This window comes from Pelophylax lessonae (genome assembly GCF_965119305.1).
Source record: "Pelophylax lessonae genome assembly, chromosome: 12".
NCBI lineage: Eukaryota > Metazoa > Chordata > Amphibia > Anura > Ranidae > Pelophylax > Pelophylax lessonae.
The window spans coordinates 150,420,319-150,437,571 of NC_138779.1; the positions used below are offsets into that span (position 1 = coordinate 150,420,319).

At 47.7% G+C, this 17,253-nt stretch overlaps 1 protein-coding gene across 2 annotated transcripts in view; it reads right to left on the bottom strand.

The window, feature by feature from the left end:
- SIK3 (SIK family kinase 3) overlaps positions 1-17,253 on the bottom strand; it is a 390,005-nt gene that overhangs the window by 44,769 nt on the left and 327,983 nt on the right. For both annotated transcript variants that reach the window (XM_082274215.1, XM_082274214.1), the window contains exons 17-18: positions 8,871-8,996; positions 1,529-1,629 (exon numbers count right to left, since the gene is read on the bottom strand). In XM_082274215.1, coding sequence (XP_082130341.1) covers positions 1,529-1,629; positions 8,871-8,996 — 227 coding nt within the window. The remainder of the gene's footprint in view (positions 1-1,528; positions 1,630-8,870; positions 8,997-17,253) is intronic.

Consider the following 17,253-nt stretch of genomic DNA (forward strand, 5'->3'; position numbering starts at 1 on the left):
CCACGTCCACCCCAAAAATCCGCTAGGGGAAGAGGGGGGGGGGGGTCGACATATACTCACCATACCAGGAACAGAGGTGGACGCCATCTCCAGACAGGACCCCTCTCCACCGAAGTGGGGGGGGGGGGGGGGGGGCTGTCGGCCAAATAGGACCACTGCGACTCGGGCCCAGATCCAGCCGTATGCGACCTGGCGAGACGTTTAGGGCCAGTCCCTGGCCAGTGGGACTTCTCCTGGCCGACCTAGCGCAGAGCTAAGGCCTGCGCGTGCTCGTTGGCCAGCAGGGGTGACCACTGGATCTATACATCGAGCCCGTTACCCAGATCCGGCAGAGTGACTTGTAGATCTCACAGGAAAAAATCCAGAGAAAAGCGAACGAAAAAAATATTAACTAGAAAAAACTTTGCCAGGACCAGAGATCCCAGCAGGGAACTAGATCCTTACTCCTGACAAGACAGATTAAAACTGACATCCTATGCAGGAAGAGAGAGGGTGTACCCTCTGGGACTGCCCATAGGCGTAGCCAGAACTTTTTTTTCTGTCTAGAGTCCTACTCCTGTAGGGGGCAGTATAACCCTACTGACATGCATCAGGAACTGCGTCCGTCAATGAACGTTAGAGAAAGCACGTTTTTACAGTTGCTTTTTCCTGGCGTCTGAACTGGCTTTGCAGCTCATTGTTTCAAATGCCCTGTGTGCATGAGGCCTAAAGAGAACCTATAGGTTTTAAAACTGAATTTCAGATATGGCAATTTTTACATAGTTGGGTGCCAAAATACTGCCGTAACTTATGTTATATGTTCCAATGCGACCATGCATGAGTCCATTAATAAATATGTTCACCACTCTGAGTGCAGCCCAGGTAAGTTAGCCCAAGTGAATTGCACTCAGAGGCCTGAGGGGGATTTTAATCCCCAAATAAGTTCTAGTCTGCCATTAAAAAGAGCACTAAAAAATGTACGCGTTAAATGTATTGTTTGTAATACAGACAGAAATTTCAAACTGAACTTCAACCAGCATTTAGTTGCAAAAGTGATCAACACATCCTATCACCACCCCTGCTATAGAAATATAAATATATAATAAGTTAGTGGTCAGTTGCCATGATCTGTTGGACTTTGTTTGAAAGTGGTTGCCACTGACAGAAAATTGCTGCGTGTGTAACCAGTGTCAGAGAAGAATGCCAAAACAAGAGGTTTGTTAACATTCTTTCCCTCGGCCACCAATCAGATTTAACCCTGCCCTCAAGTCTGAGTACGAGTCTCATCTGCCACCACGGAGGAAGGACTATGCACAGCGTCTGTGATCCTTTTCCCTCCCCTGTTATTTGAGCTGCACTTTCTCCAACAGGCCCATGCCACCTTACAGTCCTGAGGATGGTAGATAACTTAATGAGTACATTTTACAGTGCTTTTTAAATGGCAGACTACAACCTATTTGGTGATTAAATATAACACTTTACAAATGCAAATCACACAGTTACATGACCACAAACTCTTCTAGTTCTCCTAGGAGGAAAGAGACATTACCGCTGAAGCTGGTGGGTAAGCAGGGCTGGTTGATTCTCTCCAGCTGTTACTATGGTCGCCGACTGAAGAGGTGGAGATGGCTGTGCAGAACGGATACAGTCCTGAAATATAAGAGAGATTTGATTATTTCTGACCTTATCGCAGGATTGTACTATTAAGATAGGTGCATATGAAAGTGCGAAGCTTGCCATGCACAGGCAAATTCAGCTGCCCAGAACTTAAAGGGAGACAGTCATAAGTGAAGTATGGAAGATGCTATTCCAGGGCTCCTTCTGAAAATGCTAGATGCCCAACTGTGTCTGACTGCAGTATGTGTCAGTCACAGTCCTACAACCAGTGTACAGTAAATAAGTGTCAGAGCTTCTTATCTGTCCTAGGTCAGCCACTCATACAATGTTGGAAGTCAGAACATAAGAATGAGTTTGTATTCTCAAAGCGGAGTTCCAGCTGTTTTTGTGTTTATTAAAAGTCCGCAGCTACAAAAAGTGTAGCTGCTGACTTAATAAACACACACTCACCTGTCCCACGATCCAGCGATGCGGCCGCCCGAAGCTTCGCTCCTCTCCCTCTCAGCGGCGCCGGCATCACTAGTGTAGGCACACGGCTGTCACAGCTTGCAGCTTCACAGTCTGGTGCACACTGTGCATGTTGAGCTGCGCGTCGTAAATGGCCGGGCAATCTTCTGAGACGTGTTCCAGAGGATTGCAGGGAGGGAGGGGGAGAGAACTCCTGCTCGAGCTGCCTAGGCTGCCCAAGCAGAAGTGGGAGCGGGTACCTGTCAAATCAAGGTACCCGCTACCCCCCCCCCCCCCAAAAAAATAAAAAAATCTTACATGCCACAGGGGGTGAGGGGCACTTAAAGCTGAAGTTCCACTTTTGGGTGGAACTCTGCTTTAAAGGAGGGTTCAATAATGGCAGCCTCAATTAACCTGTCATGCCAGTGTCCCTTTAATGTTTTTGGATGTATAAGGTCAAATCTTGAAGAATAATTGTCAAATTTAAGCGGTACTGAATGCCTGTTCTGTGAGAGTAGAAGTGGTTATACTAGAACCTCACTTCCTTTATCCTAACTAATTAAAGCTGAAATGGATGCAACGTGCCAGGGCTCGTAACTTAAGTAGGTTACAAAAAAAATAATAGGATTTTTGGTTCACATGCAAAATAATTTACTTGGAGTGCATAAAAGGACACAGAAGAGTTAATATTTATAACTTGAGTTAAAAAAAAGAAAAAAAAAAAGAAGAGGGGGGTGAGGGGTTTGCAGGTAAAGAATTTAAATTCCTATTCGTACATCTCAGGACACAGAAGAGTTAAGATTCATGACTACTTGGGATGTTCCAAAGCACAGAACATGAGGTCTTTGCAACAACACAAGGCCAAAACATTCAAAAACAGAAAAGGTGGCAATCCAAAAAAATGCGGCCTGCAAAACCTTCTGCCAAAAACTGATGTCCTGCAGAGGCATAAATGCTTTCCTGGTATACCTTTGGAAATGTTTGAAGAGAAAAACAGGTTGCATCCTTGCAACTGAAAAACAGAAGCTTAATAATGAATAGCTTAGGATGTACTGACACTCCTGGTGTAAAAGTCCATGACAGTGAAAGAAGAAACCTTGCCCTTGATGCCATAGGCCTGAGAAATTTGCTGCCCCCTGCGAGGATTCTATGGAAGAACAAACAGGGAATCAAACTGTCAAAACAAACCTGTGTACTTCAGGTAAACTAAAACACCACCCAAAGAGTGAAATATCTTCCTCTTAGGATAGTTAGGATTAGGACAAAAGGATGGCAACACTATGTCCTGATTCAGGTAAACAAAGAAAGTGGACTGAGGGCTCAACACCACCATATACCAATGAAGAACCAGGAAGGGTTCTTAGCAGGAAAGAGCAGCCAACTTCAAGACCCTGTAAACAGAGGCAATGGCAACCAAAAGACAACCTTGTGCTTAAGGATTCATAAGGGAATCTCTCAGATAGGCTTAAAAGAAGAAGTCTGCAAAAATAGACAAGACCAAGTTAGGGTATAATGGAAACAAGTGGGGGTCTGCACTGGTTCAACGATCCATGTAACACCCTGCACAAAGACTAACTAAAGAATGAGATGCAATAGGTCTCGGAAAAAGTATACCAAAGTTGAGATTTGTTCCTTGATGGCACTTAAAGCCAGAGACATCTACACAGCAGACTAGAAAAAAGTCAAAATATGCCCCATGGCATTCTGTCGGAAAGCCAAATCTGGTAAACTTGCTGCTAACACTTAATTTGGAGAAACTCTGAATGGATACATGGATTAGTGCGGGGGCAAATTCCTGGTTAAGCTATATTTGCTTGCTTCCATTTCCTAGTGATGTCTCTAGGTCCTCATTTCCCCGCCTCCACAGCTTCTGGGACAGACTTCCCACAATGGTCACCATCTAGAATCTATACAGTTTTTAATGAATGGCTTCTACAAAGCTGAGTTTCACACTGTCAGTAGCATCAACTCCTGAGGAAGTGAATTATTGAAACGTGTCTGTGATGCAACCTATCCATCTTCTTTAATTGGCAAATCTATTGATGGATATTTGTTTAAGAAATCCTGTTTAATTGGTTGTGTGATGTGTGTAAAACTGTAAATCAGTAATTCGTACAAAATACATTTTTAATTTATGTTTTTATATGCTGACTAAACTGGATTATTGATATATACTATTTTGTGCGTTTTATTAACTCCAAAAAATGTCATGGGCACTAAGACTTGGTAATAAGGGATGGAGATATACAAGCCTCTGTACTAGAACCAATAATCTGTTGGCAATGAAACTTACCAGCCTCAGAGCAGGAGTAAGAAGCCTTCCATCATGTACAATAGTATACTTTCCTGGGTGGTTGACTTTCTAACCTTGGGGAGGTTAGGGATTGCAGAATCAGAAAAACTCCTATCTCTACCTCAACAGCCATCAACTTTTAAGCAGGATGGAAAATTGGACCCTGCAACAACAAATATGGCTTATCTGCATACCATGTTCTTCTTGGTCAAGCAGGTGCAATCGGAATCACCGGACTGCCTCCACTTTTATGCTGAGCAATAGGCAAGAAGGAAGCTGCAGAGCTGGAAAGGCAGAGATCACAAAAAACTGATCCAAAGGAGTAACTAAGGCATCTACCCCAAACGCTTCAGTTTGTTATTAAATCTGGACACCAAAAGATCCACATCTGGCATTTAACCCCACCCTAAAGACAAATCTCTGCAAACACCTACAGGTGAAGAGCCCATTCTCATGCATTTAGCTGCTGACAGATGAGAACGTCTTCCGGCTAATTTTCCATGTCAGGAATGGGCACTGAAGAAGGAGCCAGATTGTGAATTTCTGCCCAATAGAAGATCCGATGCACTTCTTTCTTCCTTGCCCCTCCTTGACGTTTGATGTATGTCACAGCCATGGAATTAGTCATTTCATCCACAGCCATGGAATTGTCTGACTACACTCTCATGGGGAGATCCTAAAGGTAGACTGACTATTGTAGGAGAGCCAGCAGAATCGCTCAAAGTTCTAGGATGTTGACTGGAAACTTTCACTCCTCTGATGACCACAATCTCTGAAGCGAGAGGTTCTACTGAACACCTCCCCAGTCAGACAGGCTGGCACCCATCTTCAAGACCTTCCAATTAATTGTAAGGAAGGAATGTCTGGTATCTAGCATAAGTGCGGATAAGCGCTATTCCAAAGCTGACCTGGTCTTGGGAGTCAAATGTACTAGCATATTCAAGTACTCTCAAAGTTTCTCACAGAGTTCTGGTGTAAAACTGGGCATCAAAGGCTGCACCATCTTCCCCAACTCCTTCATGCAGTCCTAAATTGAAGGACTTTAACCTGCTCCCATCCGCGCTACAGCCTATATACGGCTGCAGCGCGGACTTGAATTTTTGGGAGGCCGTTTTTAAACGGCCTCCCAGTGACACGCCCCCCGCGCGCTCCCGCGAGCGCGCATCGGGGAGAATCTGTGTCGGCCGTGTCCCTTGGACACAGCCGATCACAGATCGTGGTGAATGGCCAATCACAGCGGCCATTCACCACGTGATCAAGCCCGTCCAATGAGAGATGATCTTATATGTAAACATATGAGATCATCTCTCATCGCCGGCGCTCCTTCACACACATCGATGTAATCAGGGCACTGATCACCAGTGCCCTGATTACTAAAGGTAAAAAAACACACACAGTGTCCGCCATCAGTGCCCACAGTGCCCGCCATCAGTGCCCCCCATCAATGCCCACAATCAGTGCCCATAGTGCTGCTAGTCAGTGCCCATCAGTGCCTGCTCATCTAGGCACTGATGAGCACTGACTGGCAGCACTATGGGCACTGAGTGTGGGCACTGATGGTGCTGCCCATCAGTGCTCATCGGTGCCGCCCGTCAGTGTCCATCAGTGCCATCCGCCAGTGCCCATCAGTGCCGCCTATCAGTGCCGCCTCTCAGTGCCACCTCTCAGTGCCCAGCAGTGCCGCCTATCAGTGCTCATCAGTGCCGCCTATCAGTGCCGCCTATCAGTGCCGCCTATCAGTGCTCATCAGTGCCGCCTATCAGTGCTCATCAGTGCGGCATATTAGTACCTCCTCATCAGTGCCCATAAGTGCCACCTCATCAGTGCCCATAAGTGCCACCTCATCAGTGCCCATCAGTGCCCATCAGTGCCGCCTCATCAGCGCACATCAGTGAAGGAGAAAAATTTATTTTCAAAATTTACTCGCAGAAAATAAGAAAAACTTTTTTTTTTCCAAAATTTTCTGTCTTTATTCTTTTTTTTTTGTAAAAAATAAAAAACCCAGAGATGATTAAATACCACCAAAAGAAAGCTCTATTTGTGTGAAAAAAATGATAAAAATGTCATATGGGTACAGTGTAGCATGACCGCGCAATTGTCAGTCAAAGTGTGACAGCACTGAAAGCTGAAAATTGGCCTGGATGGGAAGGGTGTTTAAGTGCACAGAAGGCAAGTGGTTAAAACAAACAACCTCATAGACTCCATCTGGGCTCAAAGAGCCAGTGATACTAAACCTAAGTACTTCAGACACTGTTGGAACCTAGGCCAATTTCTGAAGATTCAGCACCCAGACAAACCTCTCCAGAACTTGAACAGTCTGTTAAAAATTTGACATCAAATTCTAAGCCAATTTCTCCCTGAGAAGCGGGTCATTCAGGTATCCCACAATGGGGATACTCTGGGATCTCAACAACCCCAAAACAGAAGCCAACACAATGGTAAACACACTATGGGATGTGGACAGACTGAAAGGCAAAACTACAAACTTAAAGTAGCAATCCCCCACTGCAAATCATGGAAACTGTTGGTGAGGCCACAAATTCAGGATGTGAAAGTGTGCATCCTTGATATCCACTGGGGCCAGGAAAACTCCTTGATGAAGCAAAGAAAGCACCGACCGGTTGGACTCCATCCTGAATTTTTGGATTGTCAGGAAATTGTTGAAACCCTTGAGGTCCAGAATAGCTCAGATGACTTTGTTTGGTTAACAGGTTTGAATAGAAAGCCGTGAGATCTCTCCTCTGCCAAGGTGCAATAACCTCTTGGGACAGAAGTCTTTCCAGGGCCGCAAAGAAAACTGCTCTTTTTTTTAGGAATCTAAAAATAGCCTTCACCACATAAAGTTTGGAGGAGGAAGGCAGCTAATCTCTGGTTTGTACCCTCTGGACATCATGTAACGGACAAATGGTGTACATGTGCAATGATGCAACAAGCATATGCATTGCTGGCCTAGCCCAGACAAACGCAGAAAGAGAGAACAAAAAAAGATCAATTGCACAGTGACGGGCAGGGAAATACTGCCGCCAGCTCCACATAACAGAGGCACTTAATAATTCATGAAGCAGAGCCAACAGGCCCATTCTTTATCAATAACGACAGGCATGCCCCGCACTGTCCACAGAGACTCTTTTCCCCCTCCAGGGGATCACTGTATTGGACCTGAAGAGCGCCATTCCAGTGAGCAAGCTGTATCCAAGACATCGCTGTAGGTTCCAGCCTTGCCTTGCACAAATACAGGCCATCTGGGTACAGTCCCCCTTGGCTTGAGGGACATAACTGATTCAGATAAAGTCCCCCCTCTGTCCCACCAGGGTGTTAGGAGTAGGACCATCATTTCTGGGAACCAAAGCCAATTAAGTAAATCACAGAGTGACGCATTTAACAACTAAGGGCACTGGTTAAAAACTGAGACTTAGTTGAGCTAAGAATGGTATTGACTGTGGAGGGTTTCTGATCATTTTTTTCTCAAGTGTCTATTCACCTGAAGGTGGCAGCTTAGCCCAAGTAGCCATGAATAAGAACTCCTTTGTGTCCTATGATGTACAAATAAAGAAAACACTGTTATTGCGTAGTAAACTGCAAGTGTATGAATCAATTTTGTATGTATAAGTAACAAACTATGATGCTATAAAATGGGTAGCTTTTGTTTCCATATAATCAAGGTGAAGGAAAGTAATGCCTCGTACACACGCATCTATTATTGGCCGGGAATTTTTGGCCAACGTCCGATCGGCCGATTTTCGGCTTGTTAGTATGATGCTTTCGACAACCGACTCCGACTTTTCGGCCGAATAAAATCTGGTGTGCAGGCTATAAAATTTTTGTTGGCCGTCAACACAATGGCCAATTTTCCGTCAGTCAGTACAGATTTCGGCAGACAAAAATCTGATGAGCAAGACTGGGCATGCTCAGAGAAGAAAAAACACATGGAAAGTAAACCAGCACGACATCACTTCTGAAGTTGGTTGTTTTTGGCCGAAAAAATTGGTGTGCAGTCTAGGCACATTCCAACCAACAAAACACCACTCTGGACAAAAGTCGGCCGATCAGTCGGCCGATAATCGTTGCGTGTGTACGAGGCTTTAGAGTCAAAAATTTAGAAGGCACACAGGGTTTAAAATGTGTAAACATGAAGAAAACAGAAGGTGATACAAGACAATGCTGGCCTTTTAGGGCGGGGTTCACACCACAATTTCTGCATGATGGATGGGTTTCTGCATGCACGTTTTTAAAGCTTTTTGTGGTGCATTTTCCCCTCTTTTTTTCTTCATCTTATTTGAGTATGTGTATTCAGGTATGTTTTGTGATGCATTTTGCCGTATTCCATACAGAAAAAATGCGGCATGTTCTACTTTTGCTTGCTGCACTGGAACGCAATGCACTACTGTGAACTAGGGCCATTTCAATCCATGTTAAACACTGTGCATGTGTTTTTGATGCAGAATCAAAAATGCACTAGCCTGCTTTGGATATGAACCAGCCCTTAATGTAAAAGTGTACAAAGTAGCCGCAGAATCATTATCATAGTCAGCACCTGAATTTGTTGCTGCAGGATATGATGTTGATGCTCTTGCAGATAGATGGCATGCTGTTGCTGAGTGTGTTCCAGAGTTCTCTCATCCATGGTTATACCATACATCTTCTGAAGTTGCTCACACTCCTATAATTGGGATAAAAAACATTCAACTATCACATCAAACACATGCTTTTTCATGTAGTAGGATTACAAACCACTCAAACATTTAAGGCCTGTACACACGAGCTGAATGGCAGGAAACATTGGCAGGTAAATAAAAACCGGTCCACATTCGGCCCATGTGTATGCCAGCCGGTCCGACAGAACCTTCTGTCAGACGTGTTTGCTGAAAAAACTGAATTTTTGTAAAATCTTACCGTAAAATTCCTTTCTCTGAGTCCTCCGACAGTCGCCGCCACTTCATAATCTTCACTAATGGGGTAATTGACCTTTGCTCGGCAGGAGTAGCTAGGCAACAAGATTTGTTAATATCAAAGCTTTTAGCATATCACACCCCTAGGGGGTGGTCCCCTCAGTCAATACCTCCCTGCTTCCTGCATTCTCAACTCAGTTTCAGTAGCATAGCAGTAGAGTACATAAACAAACCCCAAAAGAGGGGCGGGGCGGCGACTGTCGGAGGACTCAGAGAAAGGAATTTTACGGTAAGATTTTACAAAAATTCAGTTTTCTCTTACGTCCTCCGACAGTCGCCGCCACTTCATAATCTTCACTAATGGGGACGTCCCAGAGCAGTGTAGACATGAGGGATGGCAAAACGCAGCCGCGCCTAAAGCAACGCAGTACCCACATCAGAAAAAAGAACCTTACCAAAGTAAGAGAACCAACTGGGCAACAGGAAAAACGTGCTCAACAGGAGCAACAACCCAGGAAGAACAAGTAACCTAGGGGTAAAAACACCCCAACAGCCAAGGACCCAAACAAGGGACCCTAAGGCACTGCCGCACTAAGAACTTTACGGCCAAAGGACGCATCTGCCGATGCCTGAACATCCACCTTGTAAAATTTTGAGAAGGTGTGAACGGACGACCAAGTCGCCGCCTTGCACACCTGGGCCACAGAAGCCGGATGACGATAGGCCCAAGACGTACTCAGAGACCTGGTAGAGTGCGCCTTCACAGGGAAAGGAGGAACCTTCCCCTTCAAAGCATAGGCTTGCACAATGGCCTGTCTGATCCATTTGGCGATGGTCGCAGCCTACGCCGCCATGCCCTTCCGAGGACCCTCTGGAAGGACAAATAGAGAATCGGACTTGCGAAAGGATTTCGTCGATGACAGGTAAACTCTGATCGCCCGGACAACATCCAAGGCATGCAAAGCCACCTCCTTTGGATGCTTAGGCTTCGCGCAAAGCGAAGGTAAGACAATGTCCTCATTGAGGTGAAATTCCGAGATTCCCTTTCGGAAGAAAAGAAGGGTCAGGTCGTAAGACCACCTTATCCAAGTGAATCACCAAGTAGAGAGAGCTGCAGGACAAGGCCGCAAGCTCCAATACCCTGCGAGCCGAAGTGATCGCCACCAAAAAGGCAACCTTCTTGGACAACAGAGACAACGAGATCTCCCTGATCTTCTCAAAGGGAGCGTGCTGCAACATGGACAGAACAAGGTTCAAGTCCCATGGAGGTAAAGGGTCCCTCCGAGGAGGGGCCAAGTGTCGCACCCCTTGAACAAAGGTGCTAACCAAAGAATTAGACGCCACAGGGCGTTGAAAGAGAACGGCCAGCGCAGAAATCTGACCCTTAATCGTGGCCAACGCCAAACGCTGGTCCACGCCCGTTTGAAGGAAAGCCAACACTCTCGATACCGAGTACGAGCGAGGGGAATACCCCCTGGACTCACACCAGGCAAAATACGCCTTCCAAGTACGGTAGTAAATCTTCCCACGAAGAGGCTTTTCTAGCCTTGATCAAAGTGGGAATGACAAAGAGACCCCTATCCTTTAGGACCTGGCTTTCAACAGCCAGGTCGTTAAAGCCAGCGACTGTAAAGCAGGATGGAATATCGGTCCTTGAGACAGGAGATCTTCTCGAAGAGGTAAACGCCACGGAGCGTCGACCGCCAGATTCACGAGGTCTGCGTACCAAGACCGGCGAGGCCAGTCTGGCGCCACCAGAATCACCGTGTGCGGTTCCGAGGCCAACCTGCGAAGGAGCCTGGACAGCAGCTGAATCGGTGGAAAGGCATACATCAGACGATACTGATGCCAGGGCGCCACTAACGCGTCTGAGGCGTCCACCCGAGGATCGCGCGTCCTTGCCACGAACCTTTCCACCTTGTTGTTTAGACAAGACGCGAACAGGTCCACATCTGGGGAACCCCACTTCGCGCACAACATCTGAAAGACATCCGGGTGAAGGGACCATTCCCCCTGGTCCAGGGTCTGGCTACTCAGATAATCCGCCTGCCAGTTCTCCACCCCCGGAATGTGAACTGCAGATATCGCCGGGACGTGCGTCTCGGCCCAAAACAGAATGTCGGCTACTTCCCGAGCCGCTCGGGCACTCCTGGTGCCCCCTTGGTGGTTGATGTAGGCCACCGCTGTGGCATTGTCCGTCTGCACCTGAAGCCTGTCCGTCCAACGCAGAAGGCAGAGATTTATCGCTCGCAATTCCAGAATGTTGATCGGAAGGGAGGATTCCTCCTCCGACCAAGTTCCCTGGGCGGGCAGAACGCCCAGAACACCACCCCAGCCCGACAGGCTGGCATCCGTGGTGATCACCGTCCACGACAAAGGACGAAAGGACTTGCCCCCCGACACCGCCGGGGACTGGAGCCACCACAAAAGACCCCTTCGGGTGAGGCGGCTCAACGAAATCCGCAGATCCAGAGAATGCGGACGCCCGTCCCACTTGGCCAGGATCTCCGCCTGAAGATCCCGCGTGTGAAACTGGGCGAAGGGAATCGCCTCGAAAGCCGAGACCATCAATCCCAGACACCTCATACACGTCCGGAGGGACGAGCACTGATTGTCCCTGAGGGACCTGACTTCGTCCTGAAGTATCCGGAGCTTGTCTTCCGGCAGGAAGACCTTCGCTTGAACAGAGTCCAGGATCATCCCCAGGTAGGGAAGACGAACCGACGGACACAGCGTTGACTTTGGAAAATTTATCGTCCAACCGAACTCCTGCAGAGTCTGCATCGTGATGGACAGGTCGTTCACCAGGCCCTGACTGGTCGCAGACCGAATCAAGATATCGTTCAGATACCCCAAGACAGAGATGCCCTGGGCTCTCAATAAAGCCAGGACCGGCGCAAGCACCTTGGTGAAAACCCGCGGAGCCGAAGCGAGACCAAAGGGTAATGCCACGAATTGGTAATGATCCTCCGCAATGGCGAATCGAAGGTACCTCTGGTGACCCTCGAAAATGGGCATGTGAAGGTACGCATCCTCCAAGTCGATGGAGGCCATGAATTCCCCCGGAACCAGGGCAGCCACCACCGAGCGCAAGGATTCCATGCGGAACTTGCGAACCCGCACAAAGCGGTTCAGAGCTTTTAAGTCCAAATTCGGACGTACCTTGCCCTCCTTTCTGGGCACAGTGAACAGATTGGAATAGAACCCCCGAAATCTGTCCCGATGAGGCACCGGAACCACCACTCCCTGGGCCCCCAGGTCCCGCACCTCCAGGTGCAGATCCTGCAAGCGCTCCGGAGACAGTTGAAGATTTGAGGGAAAAAATCTGCTCGCCGGCCGAGAGAGAAACTCGATCTTGTATCCAGATCGAACGATTTCCTGAACCCACCTGTCCGGAATGCGGGCCAGCCAGGGTTGAAGAAAACCCAGCAAACGTCCCCCCACCCCAGAACCGGGTGAGGGCGCCCCTTCAGGCCGAATTGGTATGGGCAGCGGACCCGGACTGGCCGGACCTCTGCTTACCTGCCCACGGTTTCTTCTGGGAGCCTTGGCCCTTGAAGGGCTTGCCCTTATATTGTGACCGAAAGGACCCCTGAGAGGGCCTAAACGAGGTATTCTTCTTACCGCGAACAAACTTATTCTTGTGAGTTTGGGGTAAGAGAGTGCTCTTACCCCCGGAAATTCCCTTTATCAGAGTATCCAAAGACTCGCCAAAAAGGCGAGATCCCGCGTAGGGCAAATTAGCTAAAGTCTTGCGAGATGATTGGTCAACCGACCAACATTTCAGCCATATCAGGCGACGGTTCAATACCGCCACACTTGAGAGGCGTGCAGCCAAAGGGACTAAATCCAAGTCCGCATCACACAAATACATGACACCCTGATGAATTTGATCCACCATAGCCAATGTTGTCGGTGGAGCAGAGTCAGCCACCAGGGTGCGCCTGAGCACCTGCGCCCAATCCGCAATAGCCTGGGCCGCCAAAATGGAAGCAAAATAGGCTTCAGCATAGAACCAGCAACCGTATAAGCATGACGGGCAAGAGACTCCAATCTCCTGTCCGTAGGGTCCCGGAACACCGGGGTATCCTCAGCAGGGATCGCAGTAGATTTATTCAAAACCGCCACCGCGTGATCCACCTGAGGCGGCACACACCAACGCTCATCAGTGGTGGGTGTAAAGGGATAACGCAGCTTGAATTTACTTGGCACAGTAAAGGGATTCTTTAAATTGCGCCATTGCTCATCAACAGCGTGCTGAAATTCCGCAGGGCAGGGAAAAACCTGCGCTGTTTTGCGTTTCCTTTGCGTCCCATAAGAGGACATCAAAGCAGGAGGACATGGTTCATCCTGCAAACGCAGTGTTTCCTTGATAGAAGCAACCAACTCATCCATGAGTGCAAGCTCTTCAGGTGAGCCAGGGGGAGAATTCTCAACCCCTTCTACCTCAGCCTCCCCCTCAGACCCCCCAAGGTCCAGAGATGAGCGAGACCCTGAGAAGGGCACTCCAGCCATAGCAGCCCCATCGCCCTCTGAATCAGAGGAAATAGACAATCTGGGCCGTTTTGCGGATCGATCAGCCATTAGCATTGCACCTGAGAAGCCAAGTTCGCCACAATAGCAGCCAGATCAGCCCCCTCGGGGGATGCAGCAGCCCCTTGGCCCCCCACCAAGGTGGGAGGAAACTTGCAATCCTGAGAATCCATGCCCCAGCAATAATCGAAAAAGGAGGACTGCCCCTTTAAGACCGCGGCGAGCGTAGCCCACCGCACACTACTGTATGTACCGACCCCCACAGGGATAAGGACACTAAGCAAGGAAATACAGGAAAAGGAAAGGTAAAAACCTGGAGAGACCACACAGGCTGCTGCCACCGATCGCTGTTCCAGAGCAAAAGGAAGTGATGCAATGACTGACCGCCCTATAAAGCCTATGTAGGCTACACAAACCTGGCCGCTTGGCCGAGGCATTTCAGGCAATGAGAAAATGGCGCCGACATGCTGTATGATCGATCACCGACAAAAATGGCGGCGTTTGGCGCCAAAACACCGCGCAGTACCACACAGGGCCGGTCACCATAATTTGCCGCAAAAAAATGGCGGGCCGCAGTAGCGGCGGCCGCACAGCATGTCCAAGCCCAGTCTGCCCCATACTCTCACATAGCAGAGCGCCCACAGAAAGGCAGCTATTCCACACAGGAATCTGACAGGGAGCTCAGCACATACACAGACATGCAGGGTCACACAGTCACAGACTGACACCCAAAACAGACAGGTCCCCACATAGAATTGCACTTACCAGTCCGGATGGCGTGGGGAGCCTTCTCCAGCGACCAAACCGCTGCACTGAGGACAGGGAGTGTCGCAGCCAGGACGCAGTGGAACTGCGGTGCGAAACCGCAAATGGCGTCCGGTGAGGTAGCCACCTCACAGGCAGCATCCCTGCAGCGAACAGGGATGGGTCGTTCAATATGCCAGGGAAACCTGAGCTGAACGCTCGATGGCAGGCTGGGAAGCCCCTGGCCCTGAAGCCTGGGATCCAGGGTGGCCAGTCCGAGACCCAGCTCCGCATGATCATCTTCATCCGAAGAAACTAAACTAATGCTGAGAAAAAGAACAGCTAAGTAAAAGAAAGAGAAAAATACTCAAAATAAAATCAAAAAGAGGATAGAAGGCTGAGACTGAAAGCCCCTGCACAGGATCAGCCAGCTACTCCTAAGCTAGGCATTAGAAACTGAGTTGAGAATGCAGGAAGCAGGGAGGTATTGACTGAGGGGACCACCCCCTAGGGGTGTGATATGCTAAGCTTTGATATTAACAAATCTTGTTGCCTAGCTACTCCTGCGGAGCAAAGGTCAATTACCCCATTAGTGAAGATTATGAAGTGGCGGTGACTGTCGGAGGACGTAAGAGAAACCAGCTTTGTGCACTGGCCCAAATCATTTGGTGGAGAGGTATTATGGTGTGGGGTTGTTTTTCAGGGGTTAGGCCTGACCCCATAGTTCCAGTGAAGAGAACTCTTAAGGCATCAGCATACCAAGACATTTTGGACAATTTCATGCTTCCAACTTTGTGGGAACAGTTTGGGGATGGCCTCTTCCTGTTCCAACATGACAGCACACCAGTGCACAAAGCAAGGTCCATAAAGACATAGATGAGCGAGTTTGTGGTGAAAGAACTTGATTGGCCTGCCTGTCCTGACCTCAACCCGATAGAACACCTTTGGGATGAATTAGAATGGAGGCTGTGAGCCAGGCCTTCTCGTCCATCAGTACCTGACCTCACAAATGCGCTTCTGGAAGAATGGTCAAACATTCCCATAGACACACTCCTAAACCTTGTGGGCAGCCTTCACAGAAGAGTTGAAGCTGTTCTATTTGGAAAGGGTGGGCCAACTCAATATTGAACCCTACAGACTAAGACTGGGATGCCATTAAAGATCATGTGCGTTTTAAAGGCAGGTGTCCCAATACTTTTGACAATATAGTGTGTATTATACTGATAATCAGCCGGACACATTTCTGCAGAGACAAATTCAGTATTGTACTAACACAACTAGAACCTTGTATGTTTTAAAGTACAGCATGAGGCATAAATGTATAGAAAGTAAGGCTGGGTTCACACTAGTACGAATCGGATGTGGTTACACCGCATCCAATTCGCATGACAGGAGAGTGTGCTCTTGCTCAATAGAGCTGGCTCACACATCTCCGTGGTTGTTGCGGAGCAGATTGCAAATGCGTCCTGTGCCTCTTTGGCTCCGCTTCAGGTCAAAATTCAAGCAAAAATTTGGGTCCAATTCGTCCCTGAAATGAAGAAAAGGGACGCTCCGGACCCCTGCTGTGAGCCGCATCCGCACTAAGTGTGAACCCAGCGATACATTTCACACACTTGCTCTGTAATAGGAGGATATTAAAACAGAATGGGGGACATTTATCAAAACTGTCTTATTGTTTGCAATTGCTAATTTGTTTCTACTCTTATTTAACCACTTACCGACCAGCCACCGTAGTTATACTGCAGCAAGTCGGCTCTGCTACGCGAAATGACGTACATGTACGTCGCTTTAAATAGCAGTTAGTGTGGGTGCACGCGCCGACTGGCTAGAGGGGGAGCCAATCAACAGGTCCAGCGGCCGCGATGTCCGCCGGGCACCCGCGATTGCTCCCCATGGAGACAGAACGCTGTTCTGTCAGTGATGAACACAGAGATTCCCTGTGTTACTCCCATTTAGGAACACAGGTCTCTGTGTTCATCCAGTGAGCCCATCCCCCACACAATTAGAAAGGATTCTCTAGGCACACATTTAACCCTTTGATCGCCCCTGGTGTTAACCCCATCCCTGCCAGTGTCATTACTACAGTAACAGTGCATATTCTTAGCACTGATTATTGTAGTAATGTCACTAATCCACCCAAAAAAGTAAAAAATGTCAGTTAGGTGTCCAATCTGTCTGCCACAATGTCGCAGGGCCGCTAAAAATTGCTGGATCGCCGCCATTACTAGCTAAAATTAAACAAATGAATAAAAATGACATAAATCTTTCCTCTAGTGTGTAGATGCAATAACTTTTGCGCAAACCAATCAATACACACTTGTTGGGATTTTTTTAACAAAAATATGTAGTAGAATACATATTGGCCTAAAATGATGAAAAAAAATTTGATTTTTTTTTTATTGGAATGTTTTATAGCAGAAAGTAAAAAAAAAATGCAGTTTTATTTTTTTTTTCTCAGAATTGTCACTATTTTTTCGTTTATACAGCAACAAATGAAAAATCGCAGAGGCGATCAAATACCACTAAAAGAAAGCTCTATTTGTCGGGTACAGTGTCACACAACCGGGCAATTGTCAGGTAAATTAACGCAGTGCCGTATCGCAAAAAATGGCCTGGTCATTAGGGGGGGGGGAGTAAAACCTTCCGGTCCTTAAGTGGTTAAAAAGCAAGTTATAAATACAACTGCCCATTTAAAAAGTGCCCCTTAGCACTTCTAAGCTTTGTGGCAAATCTGAGATTAAATTTTAAATC